Source organism: Eptesicus fuscus, chromosome 13 (assembly GCF_027574615.1).
Source record: "Eptesicus fuscus isolate TK198812 chromosome 13, DD_ASM_mEF_20220401, whole genome shotgun sequence".
In the NCBI taxonomy this organism is placed as follows: domain Eukaryota; kingdom Metazoa; phylum Chordata; class Mammalia; order Chiroptera; family Vespertilionidae; genus Eptesicus; species Eptesicus fuscus.
In genome coordinates, this window is record NC_072485.1 from 76,187,970 (window position 1) to 76,213,725 (window position 25,756).

Here is a 25,756-nt window from a genome sequence, read left to right on the forward strand (position 1 = left end):
TTGGGCAAGGGACTCAAGGTCTCTGAGTCTCAGTTTCCTCATCTGTAAAATGGGGCTATCACATTGAGAGGCGTCAGGGAGACGAGACGCATGTGGTGCTTTGGTAGCTGCTCAATAAAATGCTAGCCTTCACTATGACTAGGAGGAGGAGGAGGAAGGTGGAGACATATCAATTTTCCTCATCGGTGATGCCCATGAATCAAAAGAGAAGAAGAGAGAATACATCTGAGCATTAGAGTAGTGCTGGAATCAGGAGGCGAAGGCCACAGAGAGATGGCTCTAAGTATTGTTGTGAACTCACCCTCTGAGTGAGCAATGATTAAAGTGTAACCAGTGGAAACCTCCCTTCCACCTTCCCAAATGGCTGGCTGGGGAACTTGGGAATGCTTCCGTCTAGTCAAAAGGATCCGGCTGGCCCGGCTGGTGTGGCTTAGTGGTTGAGCATCAATCTATGAACCAGGAGGTTAGGGTTCGATTCCTGGTCAGGGCACATGCCCGGGTTTCGGGCTCTATCCCAGTAGGGGGCATGCAGGAGGCAGCCAATAAATGAGTCTCTCTCATCATTGATGTTTTTATCTCTCCCTCTCTCTCCCTTCCTCTCTCTGAAATCAATATATATATAAATATATAATATTTTAAAGTTGAATGACAATCTAAATGAATTACCTTTACCCCCGTTGCAATTTGGCTTCCCATGGAGATTTTCAAACAGGATAGAGTAATGGGCAGTTAAAAGGAGAAATACCCTCGCCTTAATAGTTCTAATCCATATTTTAAATAGACATACTGCCAATCTGGTTTATATATCAATCTCTTGGCAAGTCTGGTTGGCATGAGTTGACCCTCCTGATCCTGCTGAACTAGACTGGCAGAGCTGAGGACCAGACTCTGGAATATAAAGACCCCGCTGGTAAGTGCCCCGTGGTGAGGACCTGCCTGGGGAGCCAGCCCGCCTGTCTCTCTGGCTGCAACCACCTCCCGACTTCAACTGGTGTCATGTTAGCCAAGATCTCCTCTCACCAGGCAGCACTTAGCTCTGAAGTGCTGTTAGTGCAAAAGAACTTCTTTTCCCCAGTTTCTGTCAATCGGTGATTAATCACATTATTAACTTCTGAAAACAGCTCATTAGATAATGTGCTTCTGTTGACATTAAACATTTAATTGCCGCTGCTTTTAGTAATTTGATATTTATAGTTTTATGCCTTCAACATTTTTTAAAGCTTAGACCCACTGTGAAAAACACCAATATGCCTCTTTTTGGGCTGTGCTATTCTATCCCGATAAAGAAAAATGTATAGTGCATTAGAACATGATACACTAAATATACATCTAATTTTTTTCATTAGCAGGAATGAAATATTGACATGTGTTCTGCTTTTACTCAGCTTTATGGTTTTGGTGGATATGTTCCTTCTCAGAGCAGTCTGTAAAATCCTTTCACCTCTATTGAAATGAGGAGAGTATTGATTTATCTTATGTACATTAATAAATTGATTTAACAGTCAAAGAGACAGTAAAGTGAGGTCAACTGAAGTCACCCAAACACAATATATTCATTGGCATAATGATCTAGAACTGCAAAGTCATGCACAGAGGTGAAAAGAAACAAATGGTTGTTTAACTTGCAAGAATTGCAGTAGAGAAGGACAGGAAAAGGAGACAACATTCTGAGCCGCCACTGTGCGTTAGGCACTGTGCTAGGACCTCTGCCTGGGGCTGTTCTTATCCCCAACTTGCAGGTGAGCAAACTGAGTCCCAAGGGGTTAGGTGCTTTTATGAAAAATCATTTCCCTGAAATACACAGTTGAAGTCAGTTCTGAGTTCTCTCTCTCTCTCTCTCTCTCTCTCTCTCTCTCTCTCTCAGTCTCTCTCACACACACACACACACACACACACACGTATTTGTCAGAAAGAATGAAGTCAAAGGGTCCACATAATCTAAACTAAAAAGAAATTATTCTTACATGGAACAAGTGTTGAAAGGAGAAGAAATCTATTCAAAAATGTCTCCTGCTCGTTTTCTGTGGCTGTGAAAGCTCATGACTGGTGTGAGTGGGTGGGGAGGAGGGCCTAGACCAGGGCCCAGCAGCTGTGAGTGCTCCGTCCACATTGCTCTCCTGCCCAAACCACCCCACGGCCGTCATTCCACTCGGGCTGTGGCCCACAAGGCTCATGGGGGCCTCTGGCCTCACTGCTGCTTCCCTCAGTGACTCCTGGCTGGTCTCACACCCTCCCCTCTGCCTGGACCCTTGTCCCCAGATAGCCCAGGTGGTCCCTCAAAAGTTACTACTTCAGTGATCCTCTTCCTGACACCCTCCCCACAACAACTTAAAATCACAACCCTTATCTCCTCGGCACTCCCTAGCCCTTCCCTGCTTAATTTTTCTCCATGGCACTTATCAGCATCTAACATATTATTTGTTTTGTTGATTTGATCTGCCCACTCAGGAACGTGGTTGGATTTTGTCTGTTTCATTCATTGCTGCATCTCCGGTGCCTAGGACAGTCCCAGGCACATAACAGGAGCCTAAAAAATGAATTTGTTGAAAAATGAATGATCATGCATTCCTTGCTTTCTGTACATGACATTTTTGAGATAAATGCCGGATGGTCCTGTAAGATAAACCAATTCATGCTCTGGCCTGGTTCTGTGTGGGGAGAGTCTTTTCTACTCCATCACCTAGATGACCACTATGAAGGCCTCTCACTCCAGATCCTGCACGGGGAGCAGAGGAAAACCTTCACAGGAAACGCAGCTGCTTCTTTATTTATTTTTATTTTTTATTTATTTATTTATTTTTTATATATATTTTATTGATTTTTTACAGAGAGGAAGGGAGAGGGATAGAGAGCTAGAAACATCGATGAGAGAGAAACATCGACCAGCTGCCTCCTGCACACCCCCCACCGGGGATGTGCCCGCAACCAATGCACATGCCCTTGACCGGAATCGAACCTGGGACCCCTCAGTCCACAGACTGATGCTCTATCCACTGAGCCAAACCGGTTTCGGCGCAGCTGCTTCTTTAGAACTCACTGCTGCCTCGTTACCTAGAGGTGACGGGGGTCAAGTGTCACTGCACGCTCCACTGGAGGGCACTGCACACTGGCCCAGAACTGGCCATTTATTTAATTTTATTTGTTAATTCTCACCGGAGGGTACTTTTCCATTGATTTTTTAGAGAGAGCAGAAGAGATGGGGGGGGAGGCGAGTGAAAGAGAGAAACGTTGATGTGAGAGAGACACATCAATTAGTTACCCTCTACACGGGCCCAGACTGGGAACTGGTACATGCCCTTAACCGGGAAGCAGGCCCGTGACCCTTGGTGTGCAGGCCAACGCTTCGACCACTGAGCAACACCAGCTAGGGCCAGAACTGGCGATTTAGAAGACACTGGATGGACATGGACAACGGTGTGGTGATTGCGGAGTGGTGATTGTGGTGTGGGGAGTGGGGAGGTATGAGAGGGCACAGAGGGAATAAATGGTGATGGAAAAAAATTTAAAAAAAAGAAGACACTGGAAAAGACGGAATGTTAACAACCCCCGCTCAGAGGGACAAGGTGTTCGTTCAACACGGTGACTATTCGAAGTGCTGACCTCAGATTCACATTGCAGGATGATTTCGAAACCATGAGGAGAAAACTGGACTTAAAACATCTCTGTCCCTCTCTTCTTCACTGGCCTCAGCTTCTTCCTCATCCAATCCCGGGCATGGAGGCATTTCCCAGGGTCTGTCCTCTGGCTCTTCTCTCCCCGTGCCCTCGGATTGTCTCTGGGATTTTAACTCTATCCTGTATCTGCGGCATTCTCAAAATCTAGTGTTAACTTTAACCTCTCTCCTGAGATCCAGGCTTGAATTCCAACTTTCTTAACTTCAGCCATCAATATCCCATCAATACCCTCTCAATATTTTATCAGCACCTCCTCAATACCCCCAAAGCACCCCTTAATATCTCATTACTTTAAACTCAGACAGAATAAATTACCTCTCCCTTCTAAAAATGCTTTCCCTCTCCAATCCCCTTTCTACTTTCATTAATAGCACCCTATTCCATGAAGTATATGGGTTCTTAACCTTCAAATCACCTTTCCATCTTCATTCCCTCTCTCCATTAGTCCTTCTACCTTATGGATAAATGAGACATTCAGCTACCACTGAATAAGTGCTTAGTAGGATTGTACTAAGCCCTTTCCATGCAATAATTCTCTCATTTAGTCCTCTGAGTAGCTCTACTAGGTCTGTTTTTTATATTACCACTTTACAGATGAGGAAAATGAAGGTCAGGGAGGATCATTCATTGGTCTCTGAGCTCCAAAGCTACAAAGTGCAAGAGCAGAGGGTGGGGTGAATCCAGGTCTGCCTTACTGCAAAGGCTTTGCTCGCAACTGCTCTGTGTTGGTGTCTTCCAACTGTGTGCCTCCCTCAGGGCCTGGCACAGGCATTTAGCAAAGGCTGGTTTTTTGCCTTCACAAGAACCGAGCCAGACAGTAGTTGGGGCCGGATATCCAAAGATAAAGGAGGTGTGGTAGCTGCTTTTAAAGAGCTCAAGAGGGAGAGAGCGACAACTCGTCTGCTCAATGTGATGAGGGCAATGGAAGCCCCTAGAACTAGGAAGGATTGGGGGAAGGGGGCTCTGCCTCATGGGTCGAGGAAGGCTTCAGAGGAATAGGGAGAGCGAGGGATGAATGCTCCTGTGTGGCTGACGCATTAGGCAGGAAGGATAGAAAAGTAGGCGGAGACCAGGTTGGGAAGGGAGCTGGACATGGGTGGAGTGCCTGCTGTGAAGGGCTTGGGAGACCCCTGTCACAGAGTCTGGGTTTTATTCTGTGAACAGTGAAGACCCATCAGATATATATCTTTTAATGGAGTAGGTGTAAGATCAGAATCTGTGTTTTCCAAAGTATAGATAGTGACTCTAATTGCAGTAGGGACGGTGCATTAACGACAAAGCGACTGAGGCTGAGTTATTTGGGAAGCACCTGCCAAGTCCAAGAGGACATAGCTATGAAAGGAGAAAAGGAGAGAGAACTGTGAATCACTGTAGAAGGGAACTGAGAGGACCATGTGGACTCGGAGGAGATGAAGAAGCAAGCTGAGGGACAGCAGCTTGGGAGCCAGGCTAGGAGGGTCGGGAGCCTGGCTCTCGGAGTCGTAGCCACACCTCTGGGCAACCCCCTAGATGGCCCCTGGACTCTCACTTCCAAAAGGCTCCACACATCTTCTACTCTGATACGATCTCTCTCCCACCTGTGCTCTCATACCTTCCACTGCTCCCCTTCAAATGCCGTCAGCCAAGTCCCCTTCGCCTCAACCACTCCCCCTGGCACTCCATTTACCTCTTGCTCTACATAAAACCAGCTCTCGCTTTTCTGCCCCTTCCCAAGGCCTTCAACAGAAGTGAGGAGGACCCAGCACTGACAGGTCAAAGTAGAGGATGGATGAGGACAGGAGAGGCGATGCAGAAGAAGAGACAACGAACCAGGTAAAAATCTGCCACATGCCCTCATCCCCCCCGCCCCCCCCCCCGCCGCAGTGTCTTGTGTCCATTGGTTGTGCTTATATGCATGCATGCGACAGAGGGTAGGGAAGGCTGGGGGAAGGTCAATGGGGGGGAAAAAGGAGATATATGTACTACTGTGTGTAATACTTTAAACAATAAAATAAAATTTTTAAAAAAATCTCCAGTAAATGAATCTCCTTCCCCTGCCCACCAAGGCCGGACTCTCTGAAGCAGTATGCATCTCCAAGCCCATCAACTCCTCCTCAGGCTTCTGCACTCGAGGCTATTTGAACACCTTGCTTTTCAAGCACATCTGGTGCTCTTCACTTCCATTCTTTCTCTCATGCTGCTCCCTCTTTCTGGAAAATACACCCTTCCTCTCTCTCTGCTGAAACCTCAGCGAGGGATAGTTAAGAACACACGTTTGCAGTCAGACAGATTCACATCTTGGCGACCTCGGTACTAGTTCTGCAGTACTGACCAAGTTAGTTAACTTTTCTGAGCCTCGGTTTCCTCATCTGTGATTTGCAGATGAATAAAGTTGTCCCAATGAGAGGGAAAAGTGAGAAAGTCTATATAAAGCAATGAAAATAGCAGCTGCACCTTAGACGGTTTGGCTCAGTGGATAGAGCGTAGGCCTGAGGACTAAAGGGTCCCGGGTTCGATTCAGGTCAAGGGCACATGCTTGGGTTGTGGGCTCAATCCCTAGTAGGGGGCCTGCAGGGAGCAGCTGATTAATGATTTTCTCTCATCATTGATGTTTCTATCTCTCTCTCCCTCTCCCTTCCTCTCTGAAATCAGTAAAAATATATTTTAAAAGAAAATAGCAGCTGCCACAGGGGAAGGTATTCAAAGAGGCAGCTATTATTTTTAGTATCCCTTCTCTGTTCACTCTTTTCAGATGCCCCTTCACAGCAAACCTCCCTGGGTTGACCCCGGCATCACACTGCCCCCTTGTAGCACTTTCCTGCAGTCCGCGCCTTCGCATCCTGTATTAGCTCCCTCTCTGCTCCTTAAAGGCAGGGCCCGTTTCTGTCTGTCTTCCAGAACCAAGGCAGTTCATGTAGGACTCTATAGATACTTAGTGAATCAGATTATCTTCAATTCCCCAGCAGACGACTTCGATCTCAGCTACGGTGATTTCTCCAGCTATTCACTGAGGAGGAAGAGTGGGTAGAATCTGGGTGTAGCAATATCATTACTACCTTTCTAATATTGAAAACATATCCCTTACCCCAAACCTACTGCTTCAAACACAGCTGACTGATTTAAACACCTTCTAGTACAGAAATGTTTATCTCTGGGTCCGTTAACAGGAGCTTAGGGAATCACTTTCATCCGCAGGAAACATGTAATGGCGTTAAAAATAATGAATGGAAGGAAGGACTATCCCCTTACGGTCAGCTTGCAGGAGGACAACGTGGTGCAAGGTCAAGGCCATCCTTTGGGAGTCAATGGTGCTCAGGATCTTGGCAGCCGCGGTTCCCAGCAAAGGCTTCCCGTTGTACAGGGTGTAGTAAGTCAGCTCCGCTGGGTCCTTGGGTCCCGGCACCCGCTGCATCTTCACCATCTTTCAGGAAAAAAGAGGCCATGTTTATAGGGCATCTTGCATAGACCCCACAATCCCTCGGGCGATCAGCAGGCTCTCTCCTGACTGCTGAAGCCTTCCGAGGCCAAGTGGACCCCCAGTGTACATTTGAGACACCAACCTTAATGTGCCGCCCTATCACCAAACCCACAAGAAACCCTGCTGTCGCGGGCGGGGGAGACAGGGAGCAGGAAATATGAACATCTGGACAGCACAGTTTGAGGCTGCAGAAGAAAACGCTGAAATGGAGATGTCTCCCAGCCTCCAGAGAACGCTGGCCTCATTTGAAAATAGGCCTGCACATTAATTCAGGGCATGTCAGATTATTCCCAAGCAAGATTTCTAATTTCTAATTCCTGTAAAATTATACTACGTTAGTACAGCTTTGGTAATATTATTATATTTAAAATCCTTCTTTCCTGAAATATTAATTTTTATTGCATGTAATACTATTATATTTAAAATCGTTTTTCTTAAAATATTAATGTTGATTGCATTATTATAGTTAAAATCGTTTTTCTTAAAAAAAATAAAAGAGTTGGGGGGGAAAAAAACAACCACAAAAAATACACACACATAAATTCCTGCAATTGCCAGAGGGGTGGGGAATGAACTTATATGCCTGCAATTCAAAAGACCGATGATAAAAACAGTACCTGGAGACTCAAAGTTCTTTTTCTAAAATAACCTTTGTTGCTTTTTCCCACTGTACAAGGTACACATATTCACTACAGAAAATCTGAAAATACAGAAAAGCATCCAGAAATAAAACAAAATACAAACAATCTGTACTCCCTCCACCACAAGCTAATGACTATTTTCATTTTGGAGTATTTGCTTCTATTCTTTGTTTTCTCCCACACAAATCTTTTATTTGTTATTTTACAAAATTATTTATGGCACTCTCTCTATAGTATAACATATTGCTATTTTTACTTGTATCTTTAAATGACCTTAAATATAACAAAAGCATAAATGTCAATTCCTACATTCTAACTCAGACCTCATAAATTTATTTAGCAAATCCTTTATTGTTAAACACTTAAATTGTTACTCATTTTTCAGCACTGTGATTAACAACTGGAAATCATTACAAATATGTAAAACATACATTTTAATACTGACATAATGTTCTATTGTATGCATGCCTCATACACGTAACTAGCCTTCATTTTTGAACACTTAGGTTGCTACCAACTTTTCACTATTATAATTAACAACTAACAGACATTATGGTACAGTACTGTGTCTTTCCAAAGTATGTATACAGATTACGAGTTTTACAGGATATTGAAAGATATTACAAAAATGTTTACAACAGCATTGTTAAGAGCAAAAAAAACTAAAAAGTCAAAATTTACTAATAGTAGAATGGATATTCTACTATACTAGTATGGGATAGTCACATAATGAAATGTTATAGAGCAATATAAATGAACTCTGGCTATTTGTATCAATTTGGCTGAATACAAAAGTCTGACATTGAGCAAAAACAAAACAAAACAAAAACTCACCCCAAACAAAAAACAAATCACAGAATATAAAATTCAAAAACAGGCAAAACCAAATGACGTACTGTCTAGGGATACACATGATTGGTGAAATATATACAGAAAATACAGGCACAGTCAATTCTGATAGAATGAAAGGAAATGTGTACAGTAAAAGAAGACACATAAAAAGCTCCCCCGGTAAGCTACGAATAATGTTCTCATCCTTTGGGTCGTGGGTTCTTTTTATTAGTGATCTTTAAACTCTACATATTTTTATACCCCTTGGTATATATGCTATATATAACAATTAGAAATAGATATTACTACAACCCAATAACAATGGGTTTAAAAAACTCTGACCAGACAATTCACAAAGCAAGATAGACAATGAGCATATAAAAAAAATGCTCAGTGGGGAAATTCAATTTAAGCCCTGAGACACCACTATCACCACCCAGAATGGCTAAAATGAGAAGTGTTGATGGGACTGTGGAGTGACTGGAACTCCACATCTGGCTGGTGGGAGTGTAAAATGGTACACTTTGGGAAAAGATGGGGCAGTTTCTTACAGAATGAACATACACCAACCCATGAACCAGCAATTCAACTCCTATTTTATACCTAAGAGAAATTAAAGCACATGGCCAGAGAAAGACCTGTAGGAAAATGATCATAGCTAAAAATTGGGAAAAGCCCTGGTATCCATCAACAGAAGAATGAGTAAACTGTAGTATATTTATACAATAACAAAAATAAACTTCCAAATAATGCAACAGCATGGATGAATCTCACAAACACTATGCTGAGTCCTGGCCAGGTGACTCAGTTGGATGGAGTGCCATCCCATACACCAAAAGGTTATGGGTTCAATTACGGGTCAGGGCACATACCTACATTGTGGGTTTGGTCCCTGATCAGGGCACATGTGGGAGGGACAACCGATCGATGTTTCTCTTTCTCTCTCTCCCTCCCTCCCTTCTTCTCTCTCTAAAAGTCAATAAAAAAACATTTCCTTGGATGAGGATTAAAAACAAGAACAAAAACACTATACTGACTCAAAAAAAGCTTTACACAAAAGAGAACATATTGTAGGATTCCATTTTTACAAAATTCTAGAGTAGTGTGGAAATTATATATTTTTTCCATTTAAAACAGTAACATAGTCCGCACCGTTAATTGCAGAACCTAGATGGTGACTATATGGGTGTTTACCATGTATTATGAATCGTAATGTAAATATCTGTGTTTTCCGATGGTCTTAGGCTCTACAGCAGCAGTTATCAACCTGTGGGTTGCGACCCACAGGTTGAGAACTGCTAGCAGGGTCACCTAAGACCATCGGAAAATACAGATATTTACATTACAATTCATAACAGTAGCAAAATTACAGTTATGAAGTAGCAACGAAAATAATTTTATGGTTGGGCGTCACCACAACATGAGGAACTGTATTAAAGGGTCGAGGCATTAGGAAGGTTGAGAACCACTGAAAGGTTCTTGTCTAAATTGCTCACTTGCCCTCCAGAAAGGTCAGACCCAGTTACCCTTTGAAAGTACCCATTTCCTTGCATCCTCTGCAACACTGGGTAGTACCACTTTACTGATCTTTGGTAGGTGAAAATGTAATCTTGTGGTAGTTAAAACTTGCATTACTTTTGTGACAAATGGAGTCAAACATTTAAAAATGTTTCTCGGTCCTGGCCGGTGCAGTGGATAGCGTCAGCCTGCGCACGGAAGGGTCGCAGGTTCAATTCCCAATCAAGGGCACATCCAGGGGTTGCAGGTTCGAATCTGTCAGGGTGCTTGCAGGAGGCAACCAATGATGTGTCTCTCTCACATCAATGTTTCTGTCCCCTCCCCCCCCCTTCCGTTCCCTTCCACTCTCTGGAAAAAAAATATCTTCAGGTTGAGGATTAACAAAAAATTAAAAATAAAATGTTTATTAGTGAATTTCTTCTTTGGATTCACTTTTTCAAATATACCTACTAGAGAAATATCTTTACATTCTAGTCCTCTAAATCTCCATATTCATGAAAGTGGCCCATCTTTTAAAATAATCAGATCCCAAAAGGAAGGTCTCTGTGTGGAAAGATGGTGTCAGACATGTGGAGTGAATTTTACTTGGGAAGCTTGGGCACGTTATTCCTGTCCCCCGTGGGAGAGGTGGGGAGCGTGTCAGCACAACCAGTTAGAAGGTGAATGAGCTTTCAAATATCTAATAACTTCACTCCATTTCAATTTATTAGCAAATCCTTCTTTGCAAGATTTCTCCAAGGGTAATGTTAGAAGGTGCTCTACAGCCCCTGCCAATGAGGGATCTGCAGAAATCAATCCCCACTTGCTTCGCTCAGACTTTTCGGGCGACTAGAGGGGCCAAGCACACTGGGTACCCAGAAGAGAGAGAAGCACATCTCACTGGGGGCCCCTTTCAACACAGAAACTGCTGTTAGATTGTTAGCTTTACTCATCACACCAAGATTGTAGGTGTGACTAGTAAATAATATGCCTCCCGCTTCAGCGGAGGCAAATCCCATGTCACTGTCCTCGGAGCGACTTCCTTTCTGCTGTTTGGAGAAGTGTGAATTACAGAGCTCAGTGGAACCCACAGAGGGGAAATCACCAGTCTTGGAAAGGGAAATGAACCGTCTGGCTTTACCTCAGGACCAGGCTGTCACAGACCACAAAGACCTTTAGAAACAAAGCCACATCCAACAGGACAAGGGACCGAAGTCGCCCACTGTGAACGTGAGGCCTGGAGTCGCCCTCGGGGGCACAGCTGACTCCAACAGGACAGGGGCTCTTTGTACTTACAAGACTGCCTGGGGCATGACCTGCAGACAGGTTGTGGTCATGACTGTAACTTCCTTTCAAACGCTTCCTCGCTTCCTGGCAGACAGTGCGATGCCATGCATGTATGTTTGGGTTAACTTACACCCACCGAGCGGTGAACTACCAATCAGGAGTTCACACCCCAGGGCAGTGGGCTAGATTCCAATGGGGAATTCCACCCGGGAGGCAGCTACCGGGGGTGCCCTTCTGTAATGTGTAATCTTGCTCACAAGTGTTAGAAGTGGGTTCTCCTTTGGTGAAATTAGGGCTGTACAAGACGTGCCGGTTGGCTAGAATACGCTAGGGACAGTCTCACTCTTGCTTGAATCAGGCAAAGAATCTAGAGGCTTAGAGTCCCCACTTTGGGGACGGCTACTGTCTGCTCTTAGGGTCCTGAGGAACAGGCTCAGAAGAGTTGAGTGTTTATAGTTTATTTGAGAGATGAAAGGAACTGGCAAGAAGGTGAGTAGGTGATACAGGGGTGGGGGGGGGGAGCTAAAAAGGTTGTGTTATTAAGCCAGTTACCACAGTGGGTAATGAACGATTAATTCTGTGGGTAAGCTCTGGAAGTGATGGAAAAGATACATTTCAGAATTCTCTTAGCTAGGAGACCAGGGAGCTGAGGTATTTATACCCCACCCCAAAGGTTAATTAATTCCCAGGCACTTCCGGCCGCCATGGTGTGGGCTACGTGGGTTTCTGCATCTCAAGAGCAATCTATAATAATAAAAGTGTAATATGCTAATTAGACCGGAGGTCCTTCCAGACGAAGCTGGGGCTTCGAGGGAAGCGGGTCTGGGTGCCAGAGAAAAGCCGGTGCCAGCAGCTGGGGGAAGGAAGGCCTACTCTTGCACGAATTTTGTGCACTGGGCCTCTAGTCCTTCCATAAAGGTTCAGAGGTGGCTGCTGGCACTGATAGAAATGGAAAGGGGATCTGGGCAGAGCACCAACAGCGTCTGCTATGGCTCCTTAACCTAAATCCCTGTGTGGCCATGTTATAATTCTGGGAGGCTCTACTTGTCCAAACTGACTAAATAAGGAAAACAGAGCCCAGCACCTGGAATGCCGATGGGTGCATCTGCCATTTACACCGGTGGTTGGTGAGAGGGCCTGGGAGTCCCGAGAGCTGGGACTTCAGCCCACGGAACAGGCTGCTGAGTAGCCTGTGCCTGCTTCCTTACAGCTTTCTGTGGAAGAAACATCTGCACGCCTGCAGAATTAGTTCCAAAACCTCCTTTCCTTGTCCTCTAGTAGTGAGAGCAGCTAACGCTCACCGTCATTTTGATGTTATGACCCCTGACCCCGCACCCTAAGAGCAGCGCTGATTAAATGGCTCGGTCCGTCTGCAGTGTCCCTGCTCCTCTGCACGCAGCATGATGACTTAGTCTCAGGCAGCACATCCCCCCTCCCCCAGGTATGAGAAGACCCCAGAGGCTTCGCGAACACCCACCTGCACAGTGTAGCTTCCCAGGGTGGTGGCCCGTTTAAACCGCCGGCCTTGCTGTTGGGACATCATGAACAGCTGGGCCAGGCGCTGCTCCATGACCCGGGCGAAGCTCTGGTTGTGCAGACCCACCAGCGAATTGTCCACGCCCTGCAGCACTGCGGGTGCAGAAGGCAGAGGGGCTACTCAGCGGACAGGCTCCCTGCTGACTCAGAACCACAACCGCCTCCATCCCTGCCCCAGCCACAAGGCGCCACGGGCCCTACCTCATGTGAGGGCTTGGCCACCCTGACCTCACTTCGCTCTCACAACCAACAGCCCCAGGAGGTAGGAATTGCTATCCACATGTTATAGATGCTAGAAGGTTAAGTGACTTGTCAAGGTCACAGCTAGTAACTAGAAAAGTGAGGGTTCAAACCCAAAGCCTGGACTCTCTCCTCCATGGGCTGAGACACGTCTAACGCTGCTGTAGTAAATCCAAACCTTATTGACAATGACGTGTTGTTAGAGTCCCTACAGGAACACAGCCTAGATACAGGTCTGGCTAACTGGATTTTCCTCTGGTTCCCACTCAGAAAAGCTCGGGCTCCGGGCTACCCTTATTTTATTTTTTCCTCCTCAACAGCTTTGCTGAGGAATCGAAGCTCCGTCCTGCAAATCGGGCCCTTACAACCTGGCAAACCGCCCTGTTCAGTGTCCTCATCTCTCCATCCTCTGTGGCCACTTTGAGAGCCACCCCAAAGCTGCCCCCGGCCCCCGGGGTACTCTTCCATCTGAGAGCAGGACAGTGGGACAGGAAGAGCGAGCTCTCGCCAGTGTGAAACTTTCAGCAAGCAGCTGGCCCTGACTGCGTCCGAGTCCTCCTCTGAGGCAAGGGCATAAGTCCACATCACAGCAACTATATTCCTAAAGAGATCCATGGTTGAAATGAGACCAGGTGTATAAGGGAGCTTAGCACAGTGCCCAGTGCATGGAAGGCACACGACACTCCTCTTTCCATTGTCCTCCAGGCTGAGCTTCATCTACTCCAGGGCACCTGCAATCAACAGGCAAGGCGTCGGTGATGGAATTCCAGGCTGTGGCTGGTGCCTGGGGGAGGATTTTAATGAACTCCAGGGCTAGGACTGCAGTGGTAACTTACTATGGGAGTGACTGATGGTCTTTTGCTGTCAACCCCCCAAATCTAGGCTTTCCTCCAAGTCCCTTGGGAAGCACACTTCATCACAAACACTGCCTTCAAACACAGCCATCCTTGAAATTAAAAAATGCTAAAAACAATCCTTATCTTAAAGAAACCAAAACTTATGTGGGCTGGGGAGTTTGTCCTACCACAGCCCAGCTAAGGACCATTAATGCCAGCCATCTACTGGGATATGGACACAGCTTGGTTATAAAGAACGTGCCGTTATGATCGCATTCTGCTCAGGGCCAGAACAAGCAACGGACACTGAGCTACAGAGAATTATTTTTAACTGATTGAGAGAGAAGTAAAACCCACAGCTGAGTCTCAGAAATTACTTCTCTGAGGCCATAAATACCGAATAATCCCCATGGAGGGCATAAAGCAGCTCTCTTTCTAGGGCCCTTGTGAGGGACTCCCAGCTCAGCTGTCAGCGGAATTCCTGCCAACAAAAACGCTCAGGTGCCGTTCCCACTGGGGCAGGCCCCACAGAGGCCCCTGGGAATCCCCCTGACACAGCCTACCCCGGGCCCCAGGCAGGAGAGCCCCTGCTCTTGCTCATTTGGAGCTGCCTCTCTGGTAAAATTTCATAATCAACCGCTGAAGGGTTACTTCTGAGTTGGCCTCTCCTGACCAATGGGCAGAGTAGGAGAGAGGACACGGGACACGGAGGACTTCATCACGGGTTGATTACTCTGTGAGAATCCCAGTGACATCAAAGAAAGGCATAGCCAGGTGATGAAAAAGCTCCAGAAGTAGATAGCAGTGACGGTGGTACAACACTGTGAATGTATTTAATGCCACTGAATTGTACATTTAAAAATGGCCCAAACAGAAATGTTCATGTTGTGTGTATTTAACCACAATTTTAAAAGTTGTTGGGGGGGGGGGGGGTGAGGGGGGGGGCGTGTTCCAGGGAAGTGTAGGAGGTTGAGGGAACCTCCCACAGGGTTACATGGAATCAGCACCTGGACAGCTCCAATGTGCCTCCTTGTTCTACGTGTAAAGAGACTGTGTCCTGTGTCCTTAGGAGGCAGCCGGCTGAAAGTTCCAATGATCAGGCCTGGTTCAGCTTCCTGTATTCGATCTGAACTGTTTTATTGGTGGTTGAATCCCACACATTCAGAGCCCAAAGAACCTGAATGTTCATCTCCTATCTTCTGATTCTAAGGGAGAGAGTGGGACGCCCACAGGGTCTGAGTGCCTAGCTCGAGGACACACTCGGTTCGTATGTAGCAGAGCTGAGGCCAGAAGAAACCCTGCGACTGCTGGGTCAGGAGCATTTTGCCTCTGGTGGGTGAAACAGAGACAGATTTCAAACCTAAGCTGGGCTCTCACCTGCGAGGCAGCAATATTAAGGCTGTACCTCTCTATTCTGCTGGATTGCAAGACACATGGACAGCAGAGTAGCTCCTGGGTTCTCTATAAAGACGGGCTGACCACAGAGTCACCCTCAGCCAATGACTTTCCACCAAAAGGTGACCCACACTCGGGGAGGGGGCAGACGTATGCAGCGTGCAAAAACATATGTAAGTTCAGTGGGCATACAGATGAAAACATGGCAGGGTTTTATAATACAAACTAAATAAAGGAAAGTTGCTCCCAGTTATCAATGGGCAATAGGTAGGGTGCCATGTGATGGCTGTCTGGGAGTGAACGGCAGAGTGGTTGGTTATTCAAGTGGCTGTGGGTTTGAACAGGATGAACAAAGCTCTCTTCATCTCTCTGTTCCCAATCTCCTACCCCTTCTGTAACTAATGGTAAAAGGTTGGTGGTGGCTGCCCATGAGATAAGAAAGAGCCAAAGCGAAGGAGGATTGTCCTGAGGCTGTTTTCGGTCCCCCCCCGACCCCCCACCCCCCCGCCCCAAGCACTAACTGATCCAACTGCCCCAAACACAGTGATGGAGGCCGCTGTTGCTTCTGGTCACCAACAGCCACAGCAGCAACAAGAAATGAGGGTTACCGAGGTGGGGGGACAGGCGTTAGGTCCCAGGAGGATCCTGAAAACAAGACCATGTGTGGAGTTTCTTATTAAGGTTAAGTCACTACAGTAGAGGCACAGGCACACGAGGGCAGGCTGAAACAGGGGGTCGTCTCGGACATTCAGTATTCAAGAGTGGATGTGCTACCATTCAATGTAAACCTTCAAGTTAATAGAAGGGGGGAAACCTCTGCAAATTAAAAAGCAGCATTTCTGGTGGAGAAAAAAAATAATGATTTTGTCAATGTTACATAATCTGCTGGTTTGGAAAAAAACATGTTGCTGGGTTAGCACTGTCTCTCTCTTGGGCATAAACTCTGGTGAGGTTTATTTTTTTAAAAATTTTTAAACACATTTCTTTAGTTAGTCTTAGCAGGTTAAAAAAAAAAAAATCTCTGCATATCCATGGCTCCGCAGGAGAGAAAGAAAAGCAATTTTCTGCAATTTAGGAGAGGTGTTGAGCAGGGCCCCTCGCAAGGCTGTGCTCCTGTGTGTAGGCAGTGGCCCTTCTCGCCTGCGCAGCGTGGGAGGGAGGCGATGGGAGGGAGGAAGCGGGTTTTAGTTGGGCTCGCCCAGGCACATCTTCCATGATTTACAGGACCTCCCTCCCTCCTTGTTGTGGGCTGGACTGTTTCCTCCCAAAATTCAGGTGCCCAAGTCCTAACCCCCAGTCCCACAGAATGCGACTGTATTTGGAGGCAGGTCCTTTAAAGAGGGAATTGAGGTAAAATGAGGTCACAGAAGTGGACCCTAACCCACTATGACTGTGTCCTTGTAAGAAGAGGAAATTAGGACACGGACACACACAGAGGGAGGTCCACGTGAAGGCACAGAGGGAAGGCGCCCATCTGCAAGCCAAGGAGAGAGGCCGCAGGAGAAACCAGCCCTGCTGGCGCCTTGATCTCGGACTTCCAGCCTCTAGAATCGCTGAAGCTCCCACCCACCCGAGTCTGAAGGACTTTCCATGGCAACCCTAGCAGACCACTACCTCCCCTCCTGGCCCTTCCCTTTATGGCCGGCCTGCTCACTTTCCCTCCTATGAACACCTGCCTTCTCTCTCTGCTGCCAATCATTGCTTCTTGGCTTTTCAGAACTACTGTCAGGATTTTGAAAAACAAGAACTGTTTTGCTGTTTCATAAAGCTCAGCTGGGAAATGTCAAGGGGAAAAAAAAGAAAATGCCACCCAAACACCCTTCTACTTCCCCCCGCCCTCCCCGTCAGGACACGCCTGGGCTCCACAGGATTAGTGTGGGCGGGGGCCTCGTGCCTGGGGAGAGCGGAGGGTGCACGCTGGCATTCCTCTGACCCCCACTGGCATTCTGTAGGGCAGTGCAGAAAGGCCTGCAGTCTTGACACAGACAACCATTCACACGGACACGCCCTGGACATCCACCGGTAAACGCTGCTCCTTCCGATCTGTCCACTTCCTGCAAAGAGGGGGCCACTAGCTGGGCCTTGCAGCTTGCTATTTTGAATGGCTTATCTAATGTTCATCTTCAGGGTGGGGTGTGTGTGTGTGTGTGTGTGTGTGTGTGTGTGTGTGTGTGTGTGTTTTCTTGTTTCAGCTTACTCCACCCACTCCTGGTTCTGTGAAAGTAACTCCCTGACTCATAGGACAGGACCAAAAAAAGGATGCCAATCCTATCACCGAGTAACATGCAGTTTTAATTTTTGTGTTTTTTTTTTTCTTTTTGACATGCAGTTTTAAAAAAAAAACCACACAACAACCAACCAACCTGATAGAGTGAAAGGGGAAATAAGAGATTACCTGTAATTACCCAATAGTCTCTGGTTGTCTCCGATATGTCAAGGTTGGGATATTCCAGCGCTAAAACAAGTAAGAAACACACCAAATTACTTTCACGAGTTTTATATGTAAATATTGTTAAGGGACATGGACATAGGTGAACAAAGCTGAGCCCTGCTTTATCATCCTGAGGAGCTCTATGACATACAGGCCCGAACTGCCTTGCTGTTCTTTAAACGAAAATGCTCAGTGAAGAGCTCCCTTTCAGATGAAGAGTTTCCTAGGGTTTGTGGATTTCTGCTCTTTCAGTTTTTCCATCAAAACCTCTTAAGTGGAACCCGTCTTAACTGTAGCTTTCTCTTGTAAAATACCCAACCGGCACTACCATTTTTAGGAATGATTCTCTCTCGAATGTATTTTTCCAATGTGAAGGACGAAGTTTAGCAGCCAAATGCTCGTTAACGAACATCTTTTGACAGGTGCAGTGACCATCAGCGTTCATACATGTGAAGGGCTTAGCACAGCACTGGCACACAGTAAGTGCTCAGCAAACCTTAGCTGTTGTGATTATCAAAATATCAAGATGAAAGAAAGTAAATTCTTCACTTGCTGCCAGGTGACATGATGCCTTCCCTTATGACACCACCTTTTCCATTAAACCCATCTTTCCTCACTGCGCGGAAATTCGCAAAAGCTTGCTATTAAACAAACGTTCAAAAAAATTCAGAGTGGCTATCCTGTGCTAAAGCATAGCCACACACATCATCTCCTTTGTTTACACTATCAAAAGCATCCACAGAAGGACATAGAAAGGATTTTGCTAATATTTATAATAATAAAAGCGGAATATGCTAATTAGACTGGACGTCCTTCTGGATGACCTTCCGGATGAAGCCGGGGCTGCGAGGGAAGCCCGGTCCCGGGTGCCAGAGGGAAGCCGGTGCCAATACCCGGGGGAAGGAAGGCCTACTCTTGCACAAATTTTGTGCATCGGGCCTCTAGTGTGATTTATAAAAAGCTTGCTCAGTGACCTTGGGAAAGGATCAATCGTTACATTTAAGAGCACAAATCTTTACTTCCTTTGGGTACCAAGTAAGTGTCTGGAGACAGAATGTAGGCTGCATCGTCTTCAAAGCCTGTGCCTGCTGCATGGTGGTGAGGATTTTGTAACCGAGGCATTAATGGAAGATGAGTCCACAAGGCTATGGGGACTTCATCAAGGGAAGTCACGATGCTGATGGCAAATTAGCTGCACTGATATCTGTAGCCAGGGCAAGGCCCGAAGGCCCCGGGACATCTGCTGATGGTAGAAGTGGGGGAAATTATAGCAATCCGTATTGCCATGAGGGCAAGTGCCCTACCAGGTGGGCTTATAAACTCAGAGGCAGACGGCTTGGGTTCAAATTCCACGTCTGACCAGCCGTGTAAGTGTGAACGCTTCATTAAACTTAACAAACTTTAGTTTTCTTATCTGCAAAATGGTGCTAATAATTTTGCACCTACCTCATAGGGTGGTTGTAAGGAGTAAATGAGATAAGAGATATGCAAAGAGCAAAGGCACCCAGCAAGTACTTTTTTTTTTCAATGTGCAATAATAAGTTTGTCATCAATTCCATCTCCATGTTATCACATAGTCCAGTTGTTTCATGACAAAAGATTTAGTATGCAGCCTGGCACCATGGGTGTTTGCAAAATGGAGAAAGGCCCCCGGGGAAACGGGCAGAGTCCCAGCGTGACGGGGACATACTCACGTTCAGCAATGGTGAGCGGCGGGTAGGTGAGGTAGAACCCCACCAGCTCAGCTGAGAGCTGGCGGAGGAGGCTGCTGGCGACGGTGCCGTTGAGGAAAGAGCTCCGATTGGCCACCACGTACACCAAGGTGACAGTCTGGGAGGCGTTGGACGTGCTCACAATCTGAATCGACACAGGAGGAAAGGGGAGGGAGACATGCCTAATAAGATGAGGGTCTGTTTCATGGAGGCCGTGGGAGAAGATGTTTCAGCAGAAGTTGAGGGGAGGACTGAAAGGGAGGTGGGGAAAGAGCGAGGAAGAGACAAGAATAACAACGGTCGTCACTCACTGATTGCGGGCTCCGCGCCAGGCATCGTGCGAAGGGCACCTTATCTCACTTAACCCTCACCACCACCCCGGGAGGCGTATCGAATTGGGATTCCCTTTGCCAGAGGAGGAAACTGAGGCCGGGAAGGATCAGGGGGCTTGCCCAAGGTCACACAGCTAAGACGTGATAGAGCCAGGATTCAAACCTAGGCAGTCTTTGAGGTTCTAACCCCTGGTGTGTATTTTCCCCAGGGGCCAGATGGTCTCAGATTGCTCCTACAGCACGGATATGTTCAATTTAAGGAGGACTCACATGCTCAGATAGAAAAAGCTCAAGTTAAATTTGGGGGGGGTGGGGGGTGGTGATTTTCAAGTTGGAAGGACAGGGAATGTACAAGCCCAGTAACAAACAGTGATTACAAAGAAATTCAGAAACATCAATAGCTTCTTTAGAGAGTGATTACAGTTTCTTGTGGCCTATGCGTTCAATATAGAACATGTAAATATGAGATGGTGTGTTTTTCTTCTCTCCTTTTGTCCAAGTCGGTTTTTCCATTACTGGAAAACGAGGTTTTCTGGGTCAGGGTATGGACAAAAATACCCCACAGATGAGATTTGAAAAACAGATGCAGTAGGAAGTCATTCCACTTGGTGAGACAGCATCTGTCTGTTCCTTCCTCCTCCCCCTCCACTTGCCACCCCCTCTTGTCCTGCTCAGCAACCCCAGAGGCAGACCCTTGTGGACCAGACCACGCCAGTGGGCTCCTTTGCACTCTGGCTTCAGCTAAAGGGAGGTCAGGCCCTGGTCGGGTAGCTCAGTTGGTTGGAACGTCCCCAAAAGGTTGCAGGTTCAATTCCCGGTCAGGGCACATATGGGAGGTAACCAATCTCACATCAATGCTTCTCTCTTCCTCTCTCCCTTCCTCTCTCTCAAAAATAAATTTTTAAAAAACATTCTTTCTTTTTTTTAAAAAAAAAGGGGGGGGCGGAGATCAGGAGGGTGTGGAGAGAGGAAGAGTGAGATCTGAGTATTGGTGTTGGGGATTCCCTCCCTGTGGGGTCAAAGCTCCCATTAGGCAGCTCGGGCCTCTGGCTTCCTGTAACTGTTCCTTCCCCTGCCCCCTCAGCCCCAATTGTTCCTGTTTCGGGTACTGCACTGTCCCTGTGGTTTCCCCAGTGCCTGTCAGGCTTCTGCGAAGAGTCCCTTCTATTGAATCTCCTCAAATTGTCTTCATTTGAGTGCCCTTTCCTCCTGCCAGGGGCTGGCTGTCTCCGTCTTTCCCAGACCTCTGTGTGCTCAGACATCCATGTGCCTGCAACTTTCCTTTAAACCTTGCTTGGAAAAAGACGGTCAAGAATACCTTCTTCAGTTATTTTCCCCACGCATGGAAGTTCCTTTTAAATTCTCTTATATAGTCACAGAGTATATAATACAGTCCCCTGACTCATGACCTAGGGAGTCAACATTGCTGGTCAACTCTTACAACGCTCCTCTCCGCAAGTATTTTTGGAATGTGGTTTTAGCCACAGGTATTCATGCCTCGTTCTCAACTTACCAAAAAAGAAAGGCACTTCTTTCTGAACAATTCAAAAGACCTCACTGTACTGTCACCCATAAAAGTAACCACTAAAATAACGTTACAGCCTTTATCTCCAACCTTTATCTCTGCTGTGAACATTTTATTTTCCGCCTTTCAACAAAACCCACTGGGTCCCAAACAGCCTGCAGTACGGGTGCCTCTGGGCACACTGTACCTGACCAGGTAATTATGATACCGTTACAATAAGCTGTTTATTAGGAACAGGAAAGAAGTAAAAGGGAGGCTAGAAAATATAGGCATCCCATTTACGCAGCGTTGACAGAAAGATGCAATTAACATTCTCCAAGTCTATTCCCTGCAGATCGCTGGGGGAGGGACTGGGCAATAGACACATGCCCAGTAAGGTCTGGGTGACGTGGGAAGGTGCTTACCTGTCAGTCACACCTGGGAACAAGTCAGTGGCTAGAACAGGCATGGCCACTTGCAAGCTGGAGAAGATTTGCTACTTAAGCTCCTGAACAAAGGAGCTCCCCCTCCCCTGCTCTCTCTTGCTGCTCACGCCTGACTCCTGGCTTGCAGGGGATCCCACACCCTGCATTCACCCACGTGGCTCATGGCCATGTGGGACCCACACAATAGACTGACGGACTGAATCTAGCCTGATGCTACCTCAGACCCCCCTCCACCATGGAATGAAAACTCTGGCCGAAACCGGTTTGGCTCAGTGGATAGAGCGTCGGCCTGCAGACTGAGGGGTCCCAGGTTGGATTCCGCTCAAGGGCATGTACCTTGGTTGCGGGCACATCCCCAGTAGGGGGTGTGCAAGAGGCAGCTGGTCGATGTTTCTCTCTCATCGATGTTTCTAACTCTCTATCCCTCTCTCTTCCTCACTGTAATAAATCAATAAAATATATTTTAAAAAAAAAAAAGAAAACTCTGGACACTGGCTTTGCTTTTAGCTCTACAAAAGCCCCAGATGCTCCGTTTTCAGGACTGAGATAAGGGACATGGGACTTTATACAACCCGAGGAATGTCACTCCACGAAAATAAGCCTTTTACCACATTTTCATCTTCCCCGGGGAGGGGGGGGGAACCTCCAGAAATACTCATCCAGCAGCATCCCAAGAATCCCAATCCCACTGCAACGGAGGAATCCCGCGTGTGTAATCGTCTGATAACAATTAGTGTATACCTTTTGAAGCTAAGAATATTTTTATGCAAGTATAACTGACCTATAACATTATATCAGTTTCATACATTTCTATTGTGGTAACGCGCATACATTTTACCATTTTAACCATTTTAAGTGTACAGTGTGGTGGCATGAAGTACATGTACATCATTGTGCATCCATCACCACCAGCCATCTCCAGAACATTTTCATCACCCCGAAGTGCAACTGTGCCCATCGAACAACAACTTCCCATTTCTTCTTCTCACCAGCCCCTAGCAACCACCTTTCTACTTTCTGTCTCTATTAATTTGACAAAATTAAATACCTTTTATAAATGGAGTCATACACTGTTTGTCCTTTTTGTGTCCGACTTATTTCACTTGTCATACTGTCCTCAAGGTTCATGCATGTTGTAGCATGTGTCAGAATTAAGTTCCTTTCTTAGGCGGATTAGCATTCCATCGTATCTATACACCACATTTATTTGTCCGTTCATCTGTGGGTGGACACTTGGGTTGCTTCTACCTTCTGGCTATTGTGAATAATGCTGCTATGAACATGGGGTGTACAAATATCTGTTCAAGTCCCTGCTTTCAATTCTGTTGGTTATATATCCAGAAGTAGAATTGTTGGGTCATATGGTAATTCTATGTTTAATTTTTTTGAGGAACTGCCAGACAGTTTTCCACAGTAGCCACACCATTTGACATGCCCACCAGCAATGTGCACAAGGATTCCAATTTCTCCACCTCCTTACCAAAACATAGTCTATGTTTTTAATAATAGCTTCCTAATACATGTGAAGTGGTGTCTTGTGGTTTTGATTTGTATTTCTCTACTGATGAGTCATATGGACTATCTTTTCATATGGTTATTAGTCATCTGCATATCTGTCTATTCAAGTCCTCTGTCCATTTCTTAATTGGGTTGTTTGATTTTGTTGTTGAGTTGTAGGAGTCTCTATGTAGTCTAGATATTAACCCCTTATTACATACTATTAGATTTGCACATATTTTCTCCCATTCTGTGGGTCGCCTTTTGACTGTGTCCTTTGGTCACAAACGTTTTTAATTTTTATGAAGTCCAATTGATCTATTTTTTTTTTAAATTTTGTTGCCTGTGTTTTTGGTGTCATATTCAAGAAATCATTGCCAAATCCAATGTCATGAGGCTTTTCTCCTCTATTTTCTTTTAAGATTAATAGTTTAACTCTTACATTTAGATCTTTGACCCATTTTGAGTTAATTTATGTACATGGTCCAACTTCATTCTTTTACTTATGGATATCCAGTTTTCCCAATACCATTGGTTGAAAAGACTGTCCTTTCTCCATTGGTCTTAGCACCCTTGTCAAAAATCGTTTGACCATATCCGGCAAGGATTTGTTTTGAACTCTCTATTCTGTTCCATTGGTTTATATGTCTATGTTTATGCCAGTACCACACTGTTTTGATTATTATAGCTTTGCAGTAAGTTTTGAAATCAGGAAGTAGTGAGACCTCCAACTTTTAAAGATTGTTTTGGCTATTCAGGGTCCCTTGAGACTCCATATGAATTTTAGGATTTCCACACACAAAAAAAGTCACTGGGATTTTGATGGGGTTTGCACTGAATCTAGATCACTCTTAGTAGTATTGACATCTTAACAATTTTAAGCCTTCCAATTCATGGGAACAGAATATTTCCCCATATATGTGTATCTTCTTCAATATAGTCACTTTTCATAGCTAAGAAAAGTTTGACCATTGTTGGTAGCTGATTAACACTAGCTTCATAAATAGAAAGAGGTACACAGGCCTCAGACCAAGGTCATATCACTGTTGCCTGAAAATCATGCCCTGTTCCTCATCACTTCTTTACTCTTAGACCCCTGTGTCTTCTGACCTAATCTCTCACTCATGCCACAATTCATTTACCTAATTAGGCCTACGATCCTGACCATTGTGGCTCAGTGGTTGAGCATCGATTCAAGAACAAGGAGATCCCAGTTCAATTCCCAGTTGGGGCACATGCCCCGGTTGCAGGCTTGATCCCCAGTCAGAGGTGTGCAGGAGGCAGCCGATCAATGATTCTCTCTCATCATTGATATTTCTGTCTTCTCACTCTCTCCCTTCCTCTCTCTGAAATCAATAAAAATATATTAAAAAGAAACAAATAATAATAATAATTAGACCTACAAGGCTGACCAAATGGAAAGCTGTTACTTTGCCTACCCAGCACCCATTATCCCTTCCATGACAGCATCACCCTTTTTCTTGGGGAAACACCTTCCCTATCAGTTCATGTGCTTTGGGTGGGGCATCTGAACCAGGCCTACTTGATTGGGACATTCCATCTCCTTGGCCACAGTTACTGGTCCAGAAACGAGCACAGAATCCAAGTGGGTCCAATGAGAGCTAATCCCAGGATTGTTACTGGAATGACACAAAAAGGCACTTTGGCTCCACGAGACTGTGAGCAATAAGGAGGAGGTAAACCTGGAGGTGCCAGGGGCCACCCCACAGGGCCTAAGGATACTGCAAGAGCAAGGCAAGCCAGGAAATGAAGAGAGAACTGCATGAAGAAATCATGTGAGCACCTGGATCTAATTGTGCCTGAAATAAATAAACTCAACCTTTCAGTTACATGAAACAATCACTTCCTCTTTTTGCTTACCCCTGTGAGCTGGGATTGTCATTTGTACCAAAAATTCTTTAAAAAAAAAAAAAAATATATATATATATGTATATATATAAATTGATTTCAGAGAGGAAGGGAGAGGGAGACAGAGATAGAAACATCAATGATGAGAGAAAATCATTGACTGGCTGCCTCCTGCATGCCCCCTATTGGGGATCGAGCCCGCAACCTGGGCAGTGCCCTTGACTGGAATCAAACCTGGGACCCTTCAGTCCGCAGGCTGACACCCTATCGGATATTGCTTTCAACAATAAAGATTTTTTAAAAAGAGCTATTGCCCAGCCAGCATGGCTCAGTGGTTGAGCATCTACCTATGAACCAGGAGGTCAGGGTTCCATTCCTGGTCAGGACACAAGCCCAGGTGGTGGGCTCGATTCCCAGAAGGGAGGGGGCAGGAGGCAGCTGATCAATGATGCTTCTCTCTCATCAATGTTTCTATATCTCTATCCCTCTCCCTTCTTCTCGCTCTAAAAATCAATAAAAACATATTTTAAAAGAGAGCTGTTGATAAACAGCCCTATCTGGTTTGGTTTAG

The 25,756-nt window shown here is 45.8% G+C and overlaps 2 protein-coding genes across 2 annotated transcripts in view; one reads left to right on the plus strand and one right to left on the minus strand.

Moving 5' to 3' along the window:
* Nucleotides 1-25,756, plus strand: part of LMO2 (LIM domain only 2) — a 208,958-nt gene that overhangs the window by 172,049 nt on the left and 11,153 nt on the right. The gene's annotated exons all lie outside the window — the stretch shown is intronic.
* KIAA1549L (KIAA1549 like) overlaps nucleotides 1-25,756 on the minus strand; it is a 93,839-nt gene that overhangs the window by 56,424 nt on the left and 11,659 nt on the right. The window contains exons 6-9 of the mRNA XM_054725430.1: nucleotides 19,520-19,682; nucleotides 17,790-17,849; nucleotides 12,865-13,016; nucleotides 6,903-7,074 (exon numbers count right to left, since the gene is read on the minus strand). Coding sequence (XP_054581405.1) covers nucleotides 6,903-7,074; nucleotides 12,865-13,016; nucleotides 17,790-17,849; nucleotides 19,520-19,682 — 547 coding nt within the window. The remainder of the gene's footprint in view (nucleotides 1-6,902; nucleotides 7,075-12,864; nucleotides 13,017-17,789; nucleotides 17,850-19,519; nucleotides 19,683-25,756) is intronic.